This window comes from Pocillopora damicornis, chromosome 10, assembly GCF_964200805.1.
Source record: "Pocillopora damicornis chromosome 10, jaPocDami1.2, whole genome shotgun sequence".
Lineage (NCBI taxonomy): Eukaryota > Metazoa > Cnidaria > Anthozoa > Scleractinia > Pocilloporidae > Pocillopora > Pocillopora damicornis.
The window spans coordinates 3,222,812-3,246,763 of NC_142679.1; the positions used below are offsets into that span (position 1 = coordinate 3,222,812).

Here is a 23,952-nt window from a genome sequence, read left to right on the forward strand (position 1 = left end):
GTTCGGTTTTTCATCACAACGAGTTTTAGACATGTTTACTTTCCTTTCTAAAAACACTCTGACAGTCTTTTCTAAAACTTCCGGTCAAAAGTGGTTAATTTGTTGACATGACTTTATTAAGACTTCACCTCAAAGATAAACTCGCCCTTTCGAAACTTGTGCGCGCTTAAATGCAGAGAATAGGATAAACAAAAATGATGAAAACACGACGAACACACATCCATCTTTATTTTGCTCCCGAGCTTCAAATTTACCATCTCTCTTATTTGATGGAATCACATGAGACTTTCGACGTTGCCAATCCTAGCTGCACGCGGAATACATGTCACATTTGATTCTAGTGATGGCGTTCTGCGCCGGCGTAGAGTCTATGTGGCTCAGTGGTAGAGCACCGGAGCGTGGAATTTAAATGTTTGAGGTTCGACTCCCCATGGAAACTTACAATTTTTCCTTTTTCCCTTGCTCAAGACAGGACAGGAAAAGACATCATTGGTATCGCTTTCACCACACTCAATCGAAATGCACACAAATGGCACTCATGGTGCAGTGTCCTGTAATTTCTGATTGCCACCAGGGAGCTATTTAGTTCAGGTAGCTGCCGCTGTCCAGTTTTATCAGGTTTCAACAGGAGAAAATGAGGAAAAGAAAGAGGAACGATTCTGGTCTAGGCTTTCGTTGGGACAATTCCACCGAAGTTATTTATAGATGGTAAGACCAACGGAAGTTTGTTCTCCGAGACGACAGCGAAAAGATGGATCAAATTTGATTTTCTGAGCGAAAGAGAAGATAGCAGACAATACGGAGATTGGTTTTGTTAGAGCAAAAGAATTTATGGAAGAGGGTAACTAGTATTAGGGGGAAACAGACCCAGACAAAACCACTGGATGTACAGTGAGAGTACTGTTTAAACAAAACACATAATAGGTGCATAACAATGTTGTTGACTGCCGGATACTACCTAGGATCAAGATAGGCCCAAATATCCTTCTTGGTAACCAATCAGAGGACAGGATCTGTCTAATCGTGCCAGCTCATAGAGCCCAGTATAAACCAAATTGACTCACCGTAGCCGAACCAAAACGGTAGCTACTCTATGTATAATCTCAAGTGACCAGTGACAGGATACAATTGCTATGAAGTCAGAATGTTTATCACACAAAAGTCATTTTTTAAACAGAACCAGCTTGTTACCAAAAACTTTTGTTACAAATACAGACAAGAAAATCTGACCCTTTTGCTCAAACAAATCTAACCTTTATAAGGGATTGGCACAGGATTTGTTTATGTACACCAATATCCTTTGTATGCTAGATGAGATTATTTTTCAACCAAAGGAAACCAAATTATGGCATCAGCTGAGCACAAAATTAATAAGCAATAAAATAAACAAATAAACCAGCTGGGCCCATGATTTCATTCATTTCCGTTGGTTTCTTAACCTCCCATGCACAGATTAAAAAATCTTCCGGAAGGTAATTCTATACAGTTCAGTGATCCAGGAATAAACCAAAGGAAAGTGTTGATAGTTTTGATAGCCTCCATGCAAAATCTTCTCATAATGTACATATCCAAATTGCTGCCTTGCTCTCATGGCATCAACCAGAACAACCACGACATCCACATATAACACACTCCACAATCTTGCCCTGAAAGAAATGTTTATTGGAACAATTCATAACATTATAGATCTAGACACTGACCAAAGGTTTGGTTTGCTATTTAAAGTCATGTGCAAACAGATTAAAAAGTCTACAATGTTTGTAGAGTGCACAACACAATCACCAAGGTTAGCATCCAGAGAATCTTTATAACATTTTAACAATATTTTAAGTTCTATCACCACCACATCAACTCTGCTGTACTTTCAATCATATATATACAGCTATTTCAATTTACGTTGTCGGATCAAAGCCTCGAGCCTACAAGACAAGACCGAAGGGGAATATGGGATCTTAATCTGTTCTTGTTGCTCTTTGTTAAGACGCGCAAGGCAATACTAATTGTATTTTCAACCTCCATGTCCATCTCGCACCGACAACCCAGAAAGCCTAAAATTAATTCTAATCTACCCATACCGCCTTTCCATCTTGTCCCGTACCCTTGAAGCTTTGATCCGACAACGTAAATTGAAATAGCTGTATAAACATTTCCATTTAACCCTTCATACGTTATCATTGGCATGCATATTTTCCATACCATTCTCTATACATTTCCTAAGGTGCCAATGAGGATAATTTGTTTGTTAATCAAGAGCTTCTTTAGTTGGTGATCATTTCCTTTATTCTCATAACCTCAATGTATGATTCAGGGTGATATTGCGAGGAGAAACAGGATATTAATCACTCTTTGGGGTCCAATTGTTAATACAGGCACCGCATTAAAACTTAAGTATAGTGGTATGTTTCTGCAAAAATTTTGCTTCTTCATGTTGTACATGTATCTTCACCCTTAATCTCTAAGAGTAACAAGGTTCTAGTTTCCCTTACAATATCACCCTTGAATCAAACATTTTAGTCATAAGAATAAAGGAAATGATCAGGAACTAACAAAGCTCTTGATGGTTTTACAAATTCTCCCTGTTAGAACCTAGGTAATGTATAGAGAACAGTATGGAGAATATGCATTATGATGTTAGGGTGTAAAGGGTTAATATGGTTTTGATGTGCTCAGTTTCTATAGAGAGTAACAGGCTTGTCTCAGGGTGCCTTCCTTTGGGAGGATCTGGATTAGGATTTGTGATCCAAGATCACACAGATCACAGTGCATCAAAGGAATGGAGATTTAGTTCATTGGATCAGTTACCATGACAGTAGGCGCAAAATTGTAGAGTGTGTCTGCAGAATCATATGCTAAATTTAAAAATGAAAAAAAGATGGCCATCACGCATAGAGCAGCTGTTGTTTTGTTAGTAAAGGAACTTTCCAATGATTCAATACTAAAAGAAGCGATAAGTTGTGAAGATGAAGAATTTCTATTGTTTCTTTTGATAAGGGAGCAGCAGAGCCATGTCTGCATTGAGAATTATTTTGAACGTATCAAACCACTCTACAGTGTTTCAGATTTTTGAAGTCATTTTTACATTTCAAGAACTACAGTCAGCTGTTTAGAATACCTGTTAGCTACTTGCCCAGGTCTACCTCATGGACTAAGGAATGGGGGAAGACCTACCATTGACTTACAGAAGCAAGTATTGATTATAATATGGATACTTGGGAACCCTGAATGCCTTTGCTTAGTGGGCGATCAATTTAACATTACAAAATCTATGTACTTTGTGTTTAGTGCAGAATTTGTGGAATGATTGACAGCAATCTTTCCAGTCAACATAAGAAGTACCTATTTGTTTGAAATTGAGCACTGCTGGGAAAAATGATTAATTTCAAATCCTTTGCCCAAAGGAATGCATTGGATCAATGATCCAATGATTCATCTTCAGATTGTGCAGATCAGTGATCCAATAAATCCTTGTCCAGAGTGGATTTGATAAATCACTGATCTGAAAATGGACTTGCTCGAAAGGCATGCCACAGATCAGAAATCCTGATGCAGATTCTCCCAAAGGAACGCACCCCCAGATAAACTTCAAACCAAGAGATCTTTCAGAAAAAGTGTTTAAAACATATGCAAACATATAAAAGTGTTCCCACTGGGTTGGGACCATGCAGGATTTCTGGGAAAAAACTGAATTAACAATAACAGTGCAAACACTGCAAAATTGCAGTGTTTTCTTGGAAATATAAATTTATTTTTATCTATACGGATACCAAATCATTATTACAGTAAGTGTACATTCATCTCTCTCTCTGATAGAATAATTACAAATTGAAAACACAAAACATGGAGGGTTAAATTAAAAACTGGCATAACTCAAGTCTCATGGACTCCCTCTACGTTGGAGAAGCTAACAAATGGTCATATTTGTGAATGCAATATATCTTGACTGAGAGGGTTATGGGTTCAAATTCTACTCAGGCCTAAATGTTTTTCAGGCCTTAATTTCATTACTAATGAGGCAGTTAAATCAAGCTTAAGCGCACATGTGTGATTTTTTGATGCACCCCCTTTTTTAAATTTGCACTTGCATGTGATTTTTGTGCATTTTATGTGAGTTTTGCAGTTAACATATATCTGAGCAGTACTGTGGTGTATATCACTGCAAAGATTGCTCTCACATTTGGCAATATAACTTTTTAGAGTAAGTAACAAAAACAAGAACTGACCTCTTCCAGTTTAGCTTTGGGTACACGGCAGATACAGTTTGTACCAAAATTTGTATCTCTACATTGAATACATCTAAGGCAACAAAGGTTTTCATAACCTTGCTTCTTCCACTTTGCAATCAGGTTTTTGTCAGCATATCCTTCTTTTAGACAGTATTCATATAACTCTATGATTACAAAAATCATACAAAAAAAATTACTTCAATGAGAAAATATAAAAATAATACATAATCCTCCTGAAAGTAGTGGGAGGAAATATTTAAAAGATAGTTGTAAATTTTTCACGTAACAATCTTGTTAAGGTTACCATTGGCTTCCATTCACGACCTGTCTACCAACCATTTGTATTTTGAGATGTAAACGTAATTGAAATAATAATAAAAATATGTATAATACCTCTACTGATTGCTTTCCTTCTGTAGAACAGTTCATAAACATAACGTGACTTCTGGTGATGGATTCTAAGGTCAGTAAAAAAAGATTCAAGAAATGTCTCAGAGAAAAATGCACCCTTCTACTCCCAAGATCTTATTATTAATTCTCCTTACTGTCTGCCATACGATTCCTATGAAGTTCAGAGAATTTGGTATTGAATCAAATAACTATCTCTTAATTGATAATTATCTTTATTCTAAACCTTTGTCTGCTTGAAATTGTAAGGAGAAATTCTGTCTTGGTCACTCATGGGAGTTAGGAGGTTAATACAGGAATACATGCACATGCAGAAAAAGTCCCTGAACCAGTGGTGAATGGTAAATAATTTTCTAATCATGTTGTCTTCACATTTTTAAGTAGAGTTGTGATGAAAAGAAATACAAATATATAAATTGAAAAATATTATTTGATTAGCCATAAATTTCTGGAGTTTCATAGAGTGAAACAAAACATTGACAACTGACATTGCAATCTTGAAGGTAGAAAGGTTAACACAATTATCTTAAGTACAATCTAGATGGCCTAACAGGTGCTCATATGTGTCAAGATTGCGCTAGCTGCATGTGAAAACCATCAAAAGAGAGATTTGTGTGTTTTCACCTTGATGTAAGCCTTTACGACTAGCAAACTTGTAATGGCTCTAATAGCACGTGCTATGCAAGGAGAAACATCAAACTAAATCATCAACATTTAACTCACACTTTCCTGAAATTATATGGCTATTCATTACTCTTTGAATGACATAATACATGAACGTTTCTGGTATAAAGAATTACGTTTTTTTCCCTCTCCGTAACAAATTCCATCTCTATGTACAGATGTGTAATCATTTAACTTAAAACTGAGTATCATATCTATCACATAACTGTTACGATCTGATGTAGGAATCCATTTATATTTTCCTTTGGAAAATTATAGACCAAACTTCAACCTAATTAAAACTTCGCTTAGAGATTGATGAATACCTAAATATTGGCCACATGGACTCCGTTTTTCGTTTTCCTTCATGAGGTTCTGTCTCAGCTGAAGTTTTTAAAAGAGTAAAACAGACGATTAACATCATCTTACAAAGAAACAAATATCAGCCAACAAACGTTGTAGTGAGGAAGCATGGCATATCACTCATCTCGTTTGCCTACCTTCGCGCATTTTCTGATCCAGTTCGTCAAGCGTTGGTTCAATCAATTCCCATCCTTCAGGCGGGGGTTTCCGACTACGACGTACTTTAGGCATCTTTTTCGATCACAAATGGTCTTAGAAAACGTTGTAAGCAACAGTTTAGAATTTGTGTTTCTTCTTCTTTGGTAGAAGGTAGCGCATGACATTTCAGTACCTCCTCTCCCGTGCATCAATGACTGCAGGCTCCATCTAAGAAGCTGCATGAGCGTGAGCTGGACACCAGTGAGTGATCATTCTTACGGCACGTGCAAACCTCTGCAAACCCAAAAATAGAACCGGAAGCAGTACGGAGCCCCAAAACCAGCTGTTACAAATTTGAACAAGTTTCTCCCATGCAAAAAAATTGAAATTTCTAAAATCGCAGTGAGGGTTCCAATTTCCACTCCTTTCCCGAATATTAAAGCAGATCCGCTTAGAGCCGCTCAAAGTGTTCCAGGCGTGGAGTCAAACAGATCTTTTCCCAGACGGAGAAATGTCCCTCAGAAAACTTTTATCGTGTTTGGTGTGCGGTGCTATGAGTGGGATTGTTGGAGTATTGGTTTTCAAATATTTTGTCTCGCGTGAAGGAATCAGAAACCCTGTACCTGAGCAGATTGAAGGAAACAATGACGAGCAGAAGATAGCTGAAGAAAATGACGAAAGACATAACAAGACACCTCAAGAACACGAGGAGAACCTTCCATAAAGAGGGTCAGTGCACCAGTTTACAGATTTAGTAAATTTTAATTTTTAATTTCACACTAACCAATTTAGTAACATTTAGCTCGTCTTGTGCCCTTTTGTGTCTGAACAACTGTGGACCATTATCTTTCGATGCCTTTTTTAGTTTGATTTTTTATTATTCCATGCCAGAAGCGAAAGGTTTGTTCCATGTTCGAAGCATAACTTGATATGAAGGCGAATCTAGGCTTTTTTCGGAAATATATCCCCTGACTAGCTCAGCTTTCATCGCTCTATCAGCACTTCCGAGTCATTTACCGCTTGCGAGTTAGTTGCTCTCGTGCTCCACACAAAGTATACTTAGTAATTATTAGCAAAGACAATAAAAAAATTTCTAGTTAACTCTTACATTTTTCCTTGTTTTGTTTAGAAATGCGATGGGCAATCAAAGGGAGATTTTACCATTTTAGCAATTTTATCTGGTGGATGTGTTGTACCACGTGAACTGAAATAAACTTGATTGGGAAACTTTCTAAAGCTTTCAATCAATCTGTACCCTATGAATGCCTCTTCAGTAACGTTGTGCGCTGTATACTAATCTGATTGTGGCAACGTTTGCGTGTGTTTGATTGATTGTCTAAGATTTGCAATAAAATATTGACTTAAGGAGGGCTTTTGCTAATTCTTTACTTGACTAAATGGTGAATTGACACACCTAACGACTTTATGCGCTGATCGCCACGATCAAATTCGCCGCAGGCGTAAGGCATAATCTTAGATTCAACAAGGAAGGCCAAGGCCAAGGCCAAGGACGAGCTGAAACATTTTTCCTGAAAGCAACTGATAAATGGTAGCTCTGTTGATGTGATCGGACATGTGCAAGAAAACAGTAAGATGTTGTAATGCCTGCGTCTCCTGTGCATCTCGTGTAACATGTTTCTGAGTTCACCGCATTTTAGCCAATCGTAATCTAAAGCTCAACCGACACGCTGCAAAATGGAAAACCGTTCATGAAATAGAGCATGTGAAGTTTTATAAAGTTCACATTTCTGTAAATAAGCCGCGTGCGTTTCAATTTTTTTCTTAAAAAAACATTTTATTGCAAAGTGTAGTTTAAACGGCTGTGAAAATATGAAAGTCATATATTTGAACTGCGGATAAAGACGTGAATATGAAAGCGATCTTCGCAGTTATGAACACTACTTAATCAGTAGTGAAAAGAAGGCCCGAAAAAAATTCAGGCCTGTGCGGGATTCACTACTGCTTAAGTAGTGTTCATTACTGTGAAAATCGCTTTCATATTCACAAAATATAGTTTAAATACCTAAATGCATAGTTCGACACGGAAAAAATATTGAGCCGAGAAAAAAAACTACAGAAACACGTCTATTTACCAAAATTGTCCGCCAAGGATGTTAGGCGTTGCAAGAAGCTGCATAACTAGGTTAATGCTTATCTTCCATACTTTATTCACATAATTTATCTTTCAAGAAATTAATAACAGATAAAGATCCAGCAATTTGTTGCATTACTTCAAATACAAGTTGAAGTTGTTTGAAAAGTGTTCATCAACAGAGCAGATTAAAAGTTAATTAATATCATTTTTCTTAAAAATTGCATCAATATATTATAAAGAAATTTTGTGTTCTATAGTATTGTAAAAGTTTTGAAGGAGTTTCTTTTAAATTTAGGAAACAATTGACCGAACAATTTAGTAAATAAGCTGTGAAAGGGAAGCGCAGGTTTCCTTGTACCCCAAGTTTAATCAAGATTCTCATAAGTTTCAGGATAATTGCCCACAATGGATACCACAACTTGCAACATAATTTGGCTTTTAAAATGGGGGGGAGGGGACGTTTATACCTGGCAAACTTAACGACAAATATGCAAACACACGTTATAAAAATTCCTTTACAAAAACCAAGATTTCACTGAAAAGGTTAAGATAGCCAGGTTGAAAAAAAAAACAACAATAACAAAAAATTGATGCTGAAAAAATTAGGGCAAGTACTGATAACAGCTTTGTCATATCTTTTCAGCTTATCCATTCAGACTTTACCTGACATTTTACAAATTATTCTTCTGACTGTGTGACAACATTTGATTATTCAATTACTATTCAGTGAGTGGCAACTAAAGAAAAACTTCCAAAACGATGCTTATTGTTCCCCACGTACTTAAAAGTACAAAGCTTGAGGTCACTAATTATTTATCATGGCAAAAAGCTACCTTACCATTAAATTTTGCTCTAATTTTTATGCTTATAATTAACAGGTAAACTCAATTTAAACTTTTCTATCTAAAAATCAAATATTTTTAGTCTATACTTAGGTCTTTAAATGCTATCTGAAGGAAAAAAAAATTAACATTAGACTGAAATTTGCCAACCAGAATGTTGAAAACCCATTGCAAAATAAAATCCATCACAGGGGTCATCCACCTGCCAATCAAATGTCACTAGCTTGTCATCCATAGTGATTGACACTCGAAGCTTTTCTTTGGAGACTCTTCTTGCTTCAAATACAACTACAGAGCCACGCTTGAATGGCGGCAATCTTGTTGTCATGGGTACTCCATTGACATATACGATACCTTTAGAATTGATGCTTACAGAACCAGGGCATTGTAGAACCTGTCTAGCATTGCTAAAATCAAATGACCCAGTTGTTAGACCAATACCATCACCATTGCTGGAGTCACCAGTTTCATCGATCTTGAGAACCAATGCTGTGTCAAGTCTGTAACTCATTGTCTTTGATCGCAAAACCTTGGAGCAGTCAGGGAACACTTTAGTTGCGGTTTTCCGTCTGTTACTCAGCTGATAGACAGCAAGTTTATTCTGATTGAGGCAATCTGCAGCAGACCATTCTATTAAAAAAAAAATTTAAAAAACAAAGCAAGGTCATAATTAGGGTCACAACAATCTAATGAAGAATTCCTGCAAACAAGAAGAGTAGACATTATTGGAATTATTGATTGATAACCCCCCCCCCTCCCCCCTAGATAGGATGCTGGTCCCTTGTCCATGTCCATGACAGATTACTCCTTTCCCCCCCACCCCTGACAATTGCTGGTTGCACCTCTCTCTCCTCCTCCCCCTTAATAAATAAAGTTTCTCTGACAATCCTTGGTTACCCCTCCCCCATTTCCTTCCTCCTTCATTGGTCAAGTTTCTCTGAAAGTTTACTAGATCTCATTTTTCCTTCTGAATGGAAACAGGAACTTTAGCAAAAGAGTCTTATCCATCAATATATGACCCTGCAAGGTTAGTGTACAATTCATCTCTGCACTCATCTGTCTTCACACTAACCATGTTGGTCTAGAGTTGTTATTCCATTCCTAGGAATACTCCATGATCCCCATTTCCCCTCATTTCCAAACCTTCCACAGACACGGAAAGTGTATGACACATGTGGCTCAAGATCTGTGACTAAATGCGATGATTCTTCACCACAGTATACTGTACTGAACACTGAGTTGCTGTTTCCTTTGTTGTCAGTGCGACAACACTGTAGCATGTATTCTTGAACTCCACTGTAATCTGTGATTGATTCACTGTCTGAAAATGTCTGTAAACAAAAACAATTCTCAGGATTACAGACAAAATCAGTTAAATACTTGCTCAGTTAACAACCCTTACAATGATGGACTACTGAAAATAAAGAACAGTGGTATGACACCAAATCATTTCAAATACAATACTCTCGCCTGGTAGATAACATTTATTTACTGTACCTCATCATACCACTGCACAAGGATGGCTCCAGGCTGCTCGGACAGATCAGTTACTTGAAGTGTGCCAGTCATGGACATTTCTCCCAGAGAATTGACAGCCTCTAGAACTGACTGGGTGTGACTCTCACTGAACATTACAGAAAGAGTTTGTGATATACATGGTGTGTCAGGATACCTGTGGGTGAAATGAGTAAATAAATTTCCTTCAAATTAATTTCTTATGAAATGGTTAAGGCTTCAAGCTCAATTTTTTTCACAGTAGCCATTTGGCAACTTAAAATAGTAAAGATGTCGCCGGAGATAAAATTTTAGTTGTCAGGAGAAAAATTTTGCTGGAAATAATACTAGGAAAAATCTGGATACTTCTGGTAAAATGGCAACTATCAATGAAAACTCTGAGAAGTGTACTGAGGTTAAAAAAGCTTAACTCATGCATATGAGGCCTGCCAGTGTGACTGTCACATATGTACATGTAGCACAACTCCAGGAGAGGATTCTCAATCAGTGTAATTAATCCCTACCAACATTTCACCTTGATAGTATCAAAAGGCCTCCATAACTACCCCACTAAGCTTTGAACCATTCTACACACAGGAATGAATTCAGAATAATCCCTACCAACATTTCACCTTGATAGTATCAAAAGGCCTCCATAACTACCCCACTAAGCTTTGAACCATTCTACACACAGGAATGAATTCAGAACTTCTAGCATACAAGTAGCAAGTGACCACCTTATTTAGGCAGCTAGAGTTACCAAAATTTTGTACAAGACTGTGATAACTAAGCTGAGAAACTCTGGATATATCTTGCAATTGACCACGAAGGCTTAAAATATTAGGTGTTTGGTTATGGGAAGTTCAACTCTGAATCATCTTCATCTAATGCAGAACACAGAAGTGTTGGTCAAATTCATTGGAAAACACCATGCGTAGTCTAACCTTATAGATGAAATTTGCAGCTCATTATTCAAGTTCTTTCCTTCACTTAGGAGAGTGGCATCATCCTCATCAAGAGCAGAATTACCTGTGTTAAAAATAAAAGCTGAGCAAATCATATACAACAATGATGATTGAAGAAAATATTCACCACTGGAATATATAGCAAAGTTCTAGATGAGCATTTTACTTGTTCACAGCAGAACCATACAGAATTTAAAAAAGAAAAAACCCAAATAGATGTACAAATAGTTGCTTTCAACAGAGCAAGTAAATTTAACAGGTTTCATTTTTGTTGGATTCTGGGGATGGTCTTGAATCCATCAATCAAACAATTTTACCCCCCTCCTCCCAACCCCCCCCCCCCAAAAAAAATTAATTAAAAAAAGGTAAAAAATTTGCCACCTTTGGTAGAATGAAAAAATATCTTCCACTCATCAAAGATGTATTTCCCCTCTATCACTGGAAAAGTTAATAAAATAATTTGAACAGTCAAATAATTTATTTAAAGTTGCAGCTGTCAATGCCCTCCTGCTGAAATGACAAATTCAAAAATAAGTTTCCTGTTTGAATAGCTCATTGAAAAATCATTATTTAAGTAGTCATCTTGGACAACAAAAAATTGACAGTCTGCAAAACAAAACAAACTTTTAAAGGGACATGGTATCTCCCAGCTTTAACAAAAAAAGGGGAAAATCTCTGCATGACTTCATTGCCCTTCACAATTATCAGCAAATTTCCTACCTTTTTCAATACACTGTAAAGTTTTATCTAAATCTCCATTGATTCTTTCTTCCAAAGTGGTCAGAGGATCAAGATCCTTCCTTTCAATCTCAGCAATAGTACTTAAAATTCCTCTTTGGCGAGCTTCTAACACATGGGCTATTTCCTTCTTGATTTCTTCAAATCTCTCATTAACCACTGTACGTGCTTTGCTAATACTATCATTCACGCCTTCACGGGTGGACTTGATATCTGTCAGCCTTGATCTACATTAAATAAATTTTGAGAAGAAAAATGTTTAAAATCAGAATACAAATTTAAAAAGAAATATTTGGTCTAAACATTTTTTAGGCCTGTACATCAGGGCTATAATTAATTCTAGAAGAGGGAGTGCTTAGAGGGTGTCATCTATAGTTAAAGACACAAAGGTTTATTCAAAAAGGAATAATGGCAGTTACCATCTGAAAAAGAGTACACTGCATACCTGTATACTTAGTATGTTTGTGTATGCTTAGTATGTTTCTTCCATAACTATTAATGATATAAATTAATTAACCCTTTAACTCCCAAGATGTGACTGTTAATTCTCCCCTATAACTGGCACACAATTCCTGTAAATAAGTTATGAGAATTTGATGTTAGATCAAGATAAAAACTTCTTCCTGAAAAGTTTGAGTATGCTCATCACCTGGTGGCTGGATAATGTACAGATTTTATAGGGAGAAGTAACAAGTAAATCACTTCTGGAAGTTAAAGGGTTAAGACGTAATTATGTTTCTCAATGTACCTCAGGTAAGTTGTATATTCATCAAGTTTCTTCAATGATTCCTTGATTGCAAGTCTTGTATTCATTACATCTTCTTCCTCCATTTTATTTCATAGCTGGGTGTCAAACATACTATGTATAACAAAAACACAGAACACAGTTATTGTACAGAGGGTGGTAAAGGAGCCAATCTTTAAAAGTTCAAATGCCTGGGGGTTACCCAGGACAAGATGAGGGGGAGGAAGGGGGGGGGGAGGGGGATGTTGAAGCTTGGAACTGATAGATGCATAAAGTTGTTGTTATTTTTTCACCCAAAATCCTACAACAGAACTTTCCCAAAATGTAACTTAAAAGATAAAAGGCCGAAGTTAGTTTTAGAGGTCCGTCAAAATGCACCACACACATGCCCACATTGCTATACAATTGTTTAATTTTTTAAAAACTAAATGCATTATAAATGCTGTTGTTAACGAACTGTTACAAATTGCAATGACTATGGTCATTTTGGAATAGCACAGTAAAACAAACTCCTCAGAAAGATGGAATTTGCTGCACTATGCAACACCAATACAACTTTCCTCTAGAGCAAAGAAAAATGATTCAATGAAATGGTCTCATCTTGATGAACTAGTTTCAGAAGACAATCTAGTCTTAGTGTTTATAAAATCAAGAGAATTTATCATGGTGAATAGAGTTACATTATGATAGTTTGCTCCACAAATTTTTCTAGCTGCTGCAGAGTAATTTTTTTATATCATGTAAAAATTCTCCTTCCTGGATTGACTGTCAATTTTCTTTCAACCTTTGACCCTTAAGAGTGATAAGCATCTAAATTCTTCTTTCAATATCACCCTCAAATCACACATTCAGGTCATGAGAATAAAGGAAATGATCACCAACTAAAGATGGATCCCATTTTTTACATCTCAGTGACTGAGATGAATTTCTCCCAATGGACAGTTTAGGGTTAACCCTGGAAAGACCAAGACATAATTTTTCTTCAAAATACCAATACAATCTCAAGCAAACAAGTGACTAGAATTAGGAAAGATATCAATTAGGAGATAATTAGTATTTCCAATAGTACATTCTCTACACCAACATCATGAGAATTGTATGGCTAAAAGTAAGGAGAATCACTAATGAGATCTCGGGAGTGAAAGGTTAAAGCAAAGATGTCTTTAGGTGTAGGCCCAAAAATGAGTCATGTCCCTGAATAATATTAAATAAATTATACTTTGACCAGAGGATGATAAACAAGTGATTTCATAACCTTTATACAATGCAGTCAAACCATGAAGGATACATTTTACCATTTGAGGGAAACTACATCAGCACTCAAGTCAAGTCAATGAATGAAACCAATATTTGGATTCTGTTGCTAAAATTATCACTTAATGGAAACCAAAATAAATATAACTTGAGAATTACTATAGAATCTTGAAGAGAAATTCCTAACCCAGCTTTAATGTTCGAAATGCCACAAAAATGCTTACGCAAAAAATTGTACTTCCAGTTAAAAATGATTATTTAAAACAATAAAAACTCCACTTTTAGTTCTTTACGAAATTAAATGCGGGTTAAAATACACAATTTTTTAACTTCAATGTATTAGCATTTCTTCTAGCAGGCGCTCGTAGCGTTTTAAAACTTGCCAATAAGTTCGAGTGTTTCGATTTCAAATCACGTACAAATCTAGGCTTCCATACTGCTAAATATAAGTATGAAGATAAATTCGTCTTCACTGCATCAAATTATTCATGACGCACCCAATAAAACGGTATTCACAAACAAAATATCTCATAAGCCAATATTGATCGTTCTACCGAAACGAGATTACATCTCGATCGTGCAAGATGAAAGAATGAATCACGGAAATTGGGATTACATCTACAAAGCTCTCCGAGTTGTATGCGACGCTAAGCCTTTGCTTAACCTGACAAACCATGAAAAAATTCGGAAAGTAGACACAAAGTGCACATCTCTATTTCGAAATTATTACTTTTTCGCGAACTGAGTACCTGCTAATCCCGTCAAAGCCATGAATTATGAAACATTTGGAAATGGTTACACGACTTGCGGTTACGGTGGCTTGTGCGTTATTTCAAAGTCAATCTGCAATTTATTACTTAAAATCTTCGAAGCGAAAGAAGTATTTCCATACCTTGTCCCTAGCTGAAGATTGATTTTCGTACCGTAGACAGTCTGTGGATGACAAATTACTCTGGGAAGGATCGATCCCTGCTGTGTCTTTAGTTCCCTCAAAGCAAAACATTGAGCCTGCTGGGTCAGCGCATCTTGCAGTCAGAGTAAAACATTAGTGCGCATATATTTGTCAGCGGTAGTAGTCTATTATACACGATGGCGGACGAACTTGTCAAAATCGGAATAGGGTAAAATATGGCAGAGAAATTGCGCATCAATGTGGTTTGTTCATCCAGAGACAAGCGATTTCTGGTAAGAGAAACTTTTAACAAGAGCCTAACGTTTTCTATCCCCTCTATGACTTTACTTTGTTGGTTAAGATGACTAAAATACGCTAGCTCTGTTATGATTACCCTGTTTACAGTGTTTATCAAAAATAAGTTTATTGAAATACTTGTTGTAATCGTTACCTCATGTTTTAAACTGAGGATGAGATCAACATTATTAAACTCCTTTGTGGCATTTGTTGCCAAATTTTCAAAAAGACAACTAAATTATTATAACTATTATAAATTGTATTATTTGACAGGTATTTCAACAACAAAAAAATGCAACAGATCTACTTATCCTCTGGTTCATGCATGAATATCTATTTCGATTACTCATGCTGTGAAAACTCTTACTATCCCCTGGGTACTTACTTTTTTCAGGTTAAAATAAGTCAAAACATGTCTTAACCCTTAAAGCCTGAAGAGAGACTACATGTAGCATCTAATTTCTCCTTACTAATTCAATATCATCCCTGAAGCAAATGTTAAGGTCACCAACTAAAGAAGTTCTTCTCTGTGTACAACAAAATCTCCCTGGGGGTACCATAGGAAATGTATAGTGAACAGTAAGGAGAATATCCATATTGATGTTAGGTATAAGGGGTTAAGTTTGCATGTTTTCTAAATCCATTGCTAAACTTTTGCCTGGTTTATCCTATTTTTTTTTTCACAACAGGTCCTGGCTGAGAAGGAATGGACTCTAGCTGCTTTCAGAAGACACACAGAAGATGTTTTTCACAAATTATACCCCAATGAGCCAAAGCTAAAAATCTCTGGCTTACAAAATGAGTTTCATTTTGATATGCCTCTGATTTACAAAGTGGATGAGACACTTGTTGATGCAGGACTTGTGTTTATTCTTGAGGAAGAAGTAAATCTCATGGCATCATTAAGGTTGGAAACTCACATTCTTCATAAAAATGAACCACACACAACAACCTCTTTCCTCTCAACACATAAAGTACTGAGAAGTTATTGGTAACCCTGCCCTGGACTGCCTTGCATTTCTTTAAAAATTTCATTGGAGAATGATTGTTACATCCAAATAACACCCTCTAACTGTTAAGCCTGCCAGTTCTCATCATCTGTTTGTAACACAAGGTATCAAAATCATGACAAGAAGTTAGAAGTATATCAATGTAGGGTAGCTAGGGTATTAATTTTCCATTTCTTTACTTTTATAGCCACACTTCTTCCACTGAAACAAATTCATTGGAATGTAAATTTAAAGTCCTTGGTGACACAAGGAAACATGATGAGACTGCTCAGCAAAAAAGTCCAAAAAAGAGACTGAAAGCTGTCAAGAAAACTTCAAAAAGGAAAAAGATTCATACCAGCACTAGGAATAAATTTGAAGAAAGTTCCCCTAATAACAGGGTTACATCAACAACCAGTCCAATAGCTGTTGAGCTAGGTAAGAGGCTTTGTTGAGGATGGGATGAGGGAAAGAAGAATCAAAAAGAACAATTGTTACTATATCATTTACATGTTGTGCTGGACTTGAGTCCTCCTCTTAGGTCCTTCAGGAGTATTTTAGTTAAAGATTGTTTTCTGCTTTTTTTTTTTTTTTGTAGCAAGTCTTCTCCCCCAGATAGTGGAAAAAATATCAGAAGATTCAGAAGTGGACATTGAGGTATGTAGTGCATCTTGATTCAAAATACTTTAAAGAGGTTTTTTCCTTTGGCATTAAAGTACTTGCTTTAGTTTAGGCTTTATATATAAAAAAGTTCACTCATGCTTTGATTGCTGCTTGAATAATTTTGTTTTTGTTGTTTTTTGTGTTAAATATGTACATCTGTACTGGTATTCTTGACATAACAAGGACATGTGTAGCATAAAAAAATAATTCTTGCTTCACATGTAATTATTATCATATGTTTTCGACCTTGCTTTTTTTTCTTAATGTAGAGTGTGGAGGACTCAACAGCTCAGTTACAGGGAAAACCAGACAACACCTTGAGAAAAGAAGCAGCCACTACCAAGAAGAAAAGCCAGCTTCTTCTTCGCAAGGCCAGAAAAATTAAAAGCAAGTCTGCGGTGAAAGATAATGGAACATTACAAAACCCTGAAACTTAAAAAAAAGCCCTCAAGATTGTTAATCAATATTCCTAGTGTTACGGTATAAGTTGTCAGTTAAGTACAATCATGGAATGCCTGGTAAGTTAGGTCTGTTTTTCTCCTTAGAGGAGACTTGAAGGGAAGTATTTTAATCTGTGTGGTCAAATAGACTCTTCCTTATTCCTTAGACCCTCAGAAGTGATCAACATGTAACTTCACCTTATAATATCCATATGTTATTCAGCAAACAGGTATCAAGAATTCTCAAACTTATCAGGATGATAACAACAAATTCTTGTAAATAATTTACAAGGCAATGTGTTGTAGCTGAAAGGGAGAATTAACAATCAGATTTTGGGAGTTAAAGGTTTAATATATCTTTGGTCCCTATAAGGAATCAAACCTCAGACTTTGTGATTCTGCGCTCAGATGCTCCACCACTGAGCGACAGAAAACTCTGCAGTGAGGCCAACCATTACCAGGTCTCACTGGTGGGAAGGGATAGGGTAAAGGTTCGGGAACAGATGATCAGGATAACTAATGGTAATTGAACTGAGTGGACTGCAATTTGGTTTGAAATCATATTAGTGATTTCAAAATGAAATGAGTGCACAGCACAAGTTTGATTTGAAATCATAAGTATGATTTCAGACCAAAATTGCACAACAGGAAGTTCAATCACCACTTTATTACATCAATTTTGAAATCGCAGACTTCAGTTGCTCAGGTACAGGATTTTTGTAGTCTGTTCAAATGTTTTGTTGATCCAGTAATGAGCTGGTTTGTAGAAACTTGATTGGTTTCCTTAAACAAGCAATTGGTTGTTGTACTTTAGTAAAGCTTTCTTATTGGCTCGGAAAAAGAAGCAATTTAAAGTAAAAATGGTGCAATTCGTGAACAAATTGCACCAGTGAGGGCCAATCAGATTACAAGGAACAGCAATGATTCCAAAATAGATGTAATAGACAAATTTATCCACTGGACCATTTAATCTTGATTATAATATCAAGTTCCCATTACTAATGTTTAATAAAATGTATAGAAACTTGAAGGGTGAATTTCTCCCTAGATCTTGGGAATAAAATTGTCAAAAGAGCTGATATTTGGGCTAGGCAGGTATGTCATGAGAAAAATAGGAGAAGAAAAATTGGCGTTGACTGATATATCCATTCAACAAATCAAAGTCCATTTATTAGGAGTGTTACTTTATTAAATCTCTTGGCAACCATTTTCTTCCAAACAAATCCACATTGTTTAAGCCCATGCAAAACAGAAGATCACTATGGACACAAGCTCTTGTTCTTAGCTTGGTACATTGGTAATCTTATAGGCTGGAAAATCATGCAGTCTTTGCAGGACTGTATCTCTGCTTTGATATCATTAAAAATGTGAATAAACAATACTCCCAAGATGCAGTAGACACTTTCCAGCATCTAACTTGGCCTGAAAATCACTTCTCATCTAATGGACCCCTTCCTAGGTACACTAAATGAACATCAACATTCAAATATAAATTGCTCGCGAGCAACATGAAAAGGACGTGAATTAAAACTAGGAAAGCACACTACCCTGAAATACAAAAGACCAAAGATTACTTGCCCTTACCCCTTACTTCCCCTCTTCCCCCCCCCCCCTGCATTTTTGACGGAGATAAAATAGCGTTTGGGACCGAGCTCTGATAGTAAATGTTTCGTTGAAGTTTTGACAAAATAGTTTTGATCAACAAAATTTCTGTAACCATCAAATACTCTGGACGAAAGTTAAATCATAACTTTGATGAGATAACTTACCCCCGTCACGCCCCATTACCGCCTGTTCGTGATTCCCTGAGGGTAGTGCTGACAGAATGTCAATTATCATCCCTGTTAATTAACACAAGTTACGAGGTAAATTTACAGTCTCAACGATTTATGTTTACGGTCTACTACATTTCCGGCAGTGGCTTACGACGAACGACTGCCCACAACTAATAGAGGGTTAGCTAAAATGTTTTGGTTCGCGCGAACCGAACGCTGAAATTGGAAGGTGTAATCGCCTCTGAACCCTACGAGTAATCGAATCAGTCATCATTACATGTGGCGGTATTGGTCCAAGATCACGCACTTTCACTGTAAACAAACAGCGACATCGATATTGCAGAGCGTTTTGAAGAGAATCGTGCTATGAAGACAAGTTTGGAAGATCAGTTTATTGTTTTGTCATTACTCTGGACATGCTGTGGTTTGATGAGTTTGCTTCTTGTTGTCGGAGCTGATGGCATTGAAAGAAGGAACGGCGATGTGCAGTATTGTCCTTACTTTAAAAATCGAGGTCCGTCTCGGCAGGAAAATTTGAGAAATTGCAGTTGGTATAAAGAGAATTCATGCTGTCATGACGAAGAAATTGAGTTTGCTTTCCGTCAGTTATCACCACTTGAAGGTGCAAACGGCCAGTGTGCACAATATATGAACTACTTGTACTGCTACATATGTGCACCGAATCAAAATACGTTTTTCAAGGATTTTACTCTGACCGTATGTGAAGAATTCTGCGATCACATCTATAACGCGTGCCAAAACGCAATCTTGAAAGGGCGTAAACTCAAGCACGTTTATAAAAGTGGCCAAGAGTTCTGCAAGGCCCGACGATTCAAAACGGATAAAGAAGCCCACGGAAAGTGCTTCACTTATAAAGGAAAACCAAACACAAAGAGTGCGTCCCAACAATTAAGCGTGAATAGCAAGTTTGTAGCTGTGTTAGGAATGTTGTCTCTTATGGCGAAGCACTGTGTTTTGTTATGAGGAGACACGTCACGCGATTTGGTTAGGCTTTATGACAAATTATGGATTTTTATTCGCGTCTTTCAAATCACACAGTTGAAAACCTAATGTAATCCACGAGCCAATATAAATACGACTGTGAACAGCTGTATTAAGGTAAGCCTGGATATCACCATTCGCGTAAAAGTTCGTGGTAGCTTTATCAATTTCACAGCCACTTCTTTTCGGAAAGGTAAATGTCAAAAGTTGCAGAAAAAATATGAAACGTTTCCTCAGGAAAGCACGTTTTTTAAGCCTTCTCATTAGAGGAATAAAAAACAAAAGAATCGAAATTATGCTAATATACAGAGTTACATTCATTTTACTTGAAAGAGCATTTATTGTTGCAGACAACAGTAATCATTGACCTTGAAACATAGACTCTACGCCTGCGGCTGAAAGCAAGGTGTAGTAAGCACTTTTTGCACGCGAATATTTTATTAAATTAAAATGGTCTATCAAAAAACTAAGTAATTACTCAAACAAAACCGGGAACATATTACGCAAGACATTACACTATTTCGTTCGAAGGAAATGTCCTGTTTTTCCTTAGGATTATCCGGTTAATAAGTTCAAAGTTAGGAAATTATAATCATATCATCAATATTGTTGTGGTCAGATGCCAAATATATCTTTACGCCACATAAAATATGGCAAAACATTTAAGCTTCCCTTTATTATCAGCAACTAAGTGTGTATGTAAACAAACTTTAATTTCACACAGGTCTGTGTGACAGTTTTATAACCAAAATAATCATTTGCTGGCGCAAATTTTCAAAGTTGCTGTCATAGCAATGACTACATATGGGTTAATTTAATACATGTCTCGCCAGAAACTTAAAAACAATACCTTTTAAAGGAATCAGTTTTCCTCAAAAGGTGATGACATTTCTTAAACACATTTAGGATCATTTTTTACTAAAGAAATTATTTGACTGAAATGATTAATTTTCCAACGGATTTTTTCTGTCATTCGTGTTTACAAGCGACTTTTAAAACTTTGAGAATGTATTACACAGAATGGAAGACTTATCAAATGGATCAAAATATCATTTGAGAGAAGAAATTAAAAACAAGTAAGGATTTATTTTGAGATAGGAATGTTGTTGAGCCATGATATATGGCCAATGATATTTATTGCACCTCCTGTATAAGAAGTTGTAACACCAATGTTATTTAATCTATACATTAAGATATGCAGGGCACAATGAGTAAGATATATCAATTTTTGTACCAGGTGAATCGCTATTGTGATTGCCTATGTAATTACTCAAAATGTAATGAATTAAATTCAATTTTTTTGGCATGAAAAGTTTAAGGTCATGCTGTACTGTGGTATGTACCAATCATTCCTGCAATATCACTGAATCCTAAATCCTGTAGTCATAATATTGATATTAACAAAAATCTAAATATTGCTGGCATTCTGAGCTCTTGTTGTTTGGAATGTGCCTAGGGTGAGCAGTGCTGGGAACAAGGCAGGTTTTTCTTGTTTTGTTTTGTCGAGTTTCTACGCAGCCCATCTCATACAAATGCTCTTCCACACGAGAGAAAGACACCACAAGAGTTCTTCAGGTAATTGCTTCATTCATACATAGTCATCATTTTAGTATACTGACTTTTGTCTTCACAAAATGGCAAACTTTTCACTTGACAGTTTCACAATGAAATTTACTTTACTGCATCTCACCAAGGGGTTTACGATGAAAAAAAAGAAGAATCTAGCTTCTTGTCCATCACCATCTTAAAAGCAGCTGCATACCTAGAATACAATCAGTTGCAGATAACTTAGTTTAACCCTGTAGCTGTACAATTATGTAGAACCTACTTTCATCAAGCAGTATGGTCAAAGGAAAGCAAAAATAGGCACTCTGGGCCCATCTAGTCCAGAGATAAATGGCTATCCAGCAGATAAGAGATAGTAAAACATACTGTGCTATCCACCATAAAGAGATTTATCGAATGGATAATGCTATCTACACCTCAAAACACCTGCGGCCTAGTCAATAACTAGAAGACCTACCAGTTACATACAAACAGCAGACTTACTGTGGTATCATTGCATTTGTAAGGAAGACCTAACGTGAAGTGAGAAAACACCCTCTGCTCAGCGATGGAGAAAATTTACTAAAGCAAAGCAACCTTGCTAATTAGTTTGAGAGTCCTTTCCAGCAGTACTAAGGCCCCGTACATCGTCACTCAGTTTTCAATTTACTATGTTTTTTTAACACTCTATTGACCTATTTCCATGTTTCTATCAACTTAGGTTCTTCTCTCTATCTTTTAATGCGGTTTAATGACATGAAAGGAGATCCAATCGGTGATCTGATCCGTGTTCCGATCTGTGACCCGATCCGTAGTCCCATCCGTGATCCAATATGTGGTCTGATCTTTGTATGGCTCTTGATCCAATCAGACCGACCTCTCTCTGTCGATTTCCTTTACCACTAGAATTCTATAAGGGTTTTACAATCCGATCCAAAACCCAATGAAATTCAGTTGAGAGCATATGCTCTCAGAACAAGGATATATACTTGATAACAATCTACTCCGTCTATTGTCCAGCAAACCCAGATCTGGATTAATGAAAAGGGTTGCCAAAAAAACATAACATTAAAAATGAAAGAGCTGGTTTACCTCTACATTTATTAACTTCTATCCACGAACAGGACAACCACTGTTGCGGCCAACCAAAGAGCATGCTCTGAGGGAAGCCTTGGCGTAGCAAAGCTCGTGATTTTTTGTTCAAAACTAAAACAATCTTTCCCGGTAGCCTCACCGACCGAAAATTTCCTCGCTCGACAAAACTCTTTTCCTGATTTAAACAGCTCTTTGATCTTCATTCCCTTGAATTTTGCCTCACCGCAGGCGGCGAACCATTTGTCACAGAAACCTCCGCAGACGGTCAAACGTTCGTTGTCGTAAAATAAATTCTGATCGGGAGCGCAAACGTAGCACATGAGGAAATTGGTGTACCGCAAACATCGCTCACTCGCTCCGAGCGGGGGCGAAACTGACGGGAATATTAGGTCCAGCTCGCTTTGAAGACAGCAGGCGTTTTTTTTGTACCACGTACAATTTTTGAGGCCCGGTTGAGGAACCGGTGCTCGGTTTTTGAAATACGGACAATAATTTTGAGTCACGGCACTGTCCGGCGAGTCCTCGCCGCTCACTGTAGTTATGATACAAAGCACGAGGATTAAATAAATTCTTGAAAATTTTGCCATGCTTCGGAACGCGATGAACATTTGGTATAAAGGTCACTTTCTTTCGGAGCTAACTACGTGGAATACGATACAAGTTTGTGGTTTTTTGCTTAATATTTAACCGCTTCGCTTCGAAAGTAAACACAAATGTATGCACAGTCAACACTGCTAATTAAACAGATCGCGAGGAGCTGTCATTAACAAAGATGAGGACATTTCCGATTAACAAAGAAAGAGTGCCGCAAAAGAACTATTTTTGATAAAGGTGATATAATGGTCTCAGACTTCGAAAAGGAATAAAGAAGTTGGTTGAAAAAAAAAAAAAAAAAAAAAAAAAAAAAGCAAAGCGAGCGCCAAACGACGAATCGAGGGAGAAAATAATTATATTATTTTTTCATTGTCTACTCTGAATGATAAACATTTTGGAAAGACGTTAATGAGTGCAGAAGCATTCTTTGACCCCGTCTGAGAACGCATCTTGAGTGTAGCGCAGCACTTAACGGTTTTCAGCGTTACTTAGTAAGGTAAGCGTTTGTTTCCTTCAACTGCCTCATGCACACAAAGGGGATAAAAGTACGATGCAGAGGAATAGTCATTTGCGAAGCTTTAAGAAAGTGAGCTATGATACTAGAAGTCAATACTAGAAGCCGTCAAATTGGGGAAAGTCACCACATTTAGACAAGGAAAAAAAAAACTTTCCAGGGATGATAGTAAACGAGGGTGGAAACGGCGGATACAGAAAACTGACGCGGATTGTGAA

General features: G+C 36.8%; 4 protein-coding genes across 4 annotated transcripts; 2 read left to right on the forward strand and 2 right to left on the reverse strand.

Annotated features, from left to right (window-relative positions):
- Positions 1 to 1,128: 1,128 nt before the first annotated feature.
- LOC113684715 (protein BUD31 homolog) lies at positions 1,129 to 6,139 on the reverse strand. The gene is made up of 5 exons (XM_027202108.2): positions 5,795 to 6,139; positions 5,621 to 5,678; positions 4,617 to 4,681; positions 4,221 to 4,387; positions 1,129 to 1,646 (listed from the first exon to the last, which is right to left on the reverse strand). Exons 1-5 carry the CDS (start codon positions 5,886 to 5,888, stop codon positions 1,596 to 1,598), a joined length of 435 nt encoding a protein of 144 aa, XP_027057909.1. The 5' UTR covers positions 5,889 to 6,139; the 3' UTR covers positions 1,129 to 1,595.
- Positions 6,140 to 7,939: 1,800 nt separating this feature from the next.
- LOC113684662 (cytokine receptor-like factor 3) lies at positions 7,940 to 14,938 on the reverse strand. The gene is made up of 7 exons (XM_089184551.1): positions 14,821 to 14,938; positions 12,678 to 12,788; positions 11,912 to 12,156; positions 11,171 to 11,255; positions 10,230 to 10,404; positions 9,805 to 10,063; positions 7,940 to 9,362 (listed from the first exon to the last, which is right to left on the reverse strand). Exons 2-7 carry the CDS (start codon positions 12,758 to 12,760, stop codon positions 8,863 to 8,865), a joined length of 1,347 nt encoding a protein of 448 aa, XP_089040677.1. The 5' UTR covers positions 12,761 to 12,788; positions 14,821 to 14,938; the 3' UTR covers positions 7,940 to 8,862.
- A 31-nt stretch (positions 14,939 to 14,969) lies between these two features.
- LOC113684663 (uncharacterized) lies at positions 14,970 to 18,587 on the forward strand. The gene is made up of 5 exons (XM_027202057.2): positions 14,970 to 15,113; positions 15,807 to 16,024; positions 16,315 to 16,544; positions 16,705 to 16,763; positions 17,039 to 18,587. The coding sequence occupies exons 1-5, from the start codon at positions 15,057 to 15,059 to the stop codon at positions 17,204 to 17,206; spliced, it is 732 nt and encodes a 243-aa protein (XP_027057858.2). The 5' UTR covers positions 14,970 to 15,056; the 3' UTR covers positions 17,207 to 18,587.
- Positions 18,588 to 18,609: 22 nt separating this feature from the next.
- Positions 18,610 to 20,124, forward strand: LOC113684664 (uncharacterized). The gene has a single exon (XM_027202059.2). The coding sequence runs from the start codon at positions 19,351 to 19,353 to the stop codon at positions 19,966 to 19,968; it is 618 nt and encodes a 205-aa protein (XP_027057860.2). The 5' UTR covers positions 18,610 to 19,350; the 3' UTR covers positions 19,969 to 20,124.
- Positions 20,125 to 23,952: the final 3,828 nt, after the last annotated feature.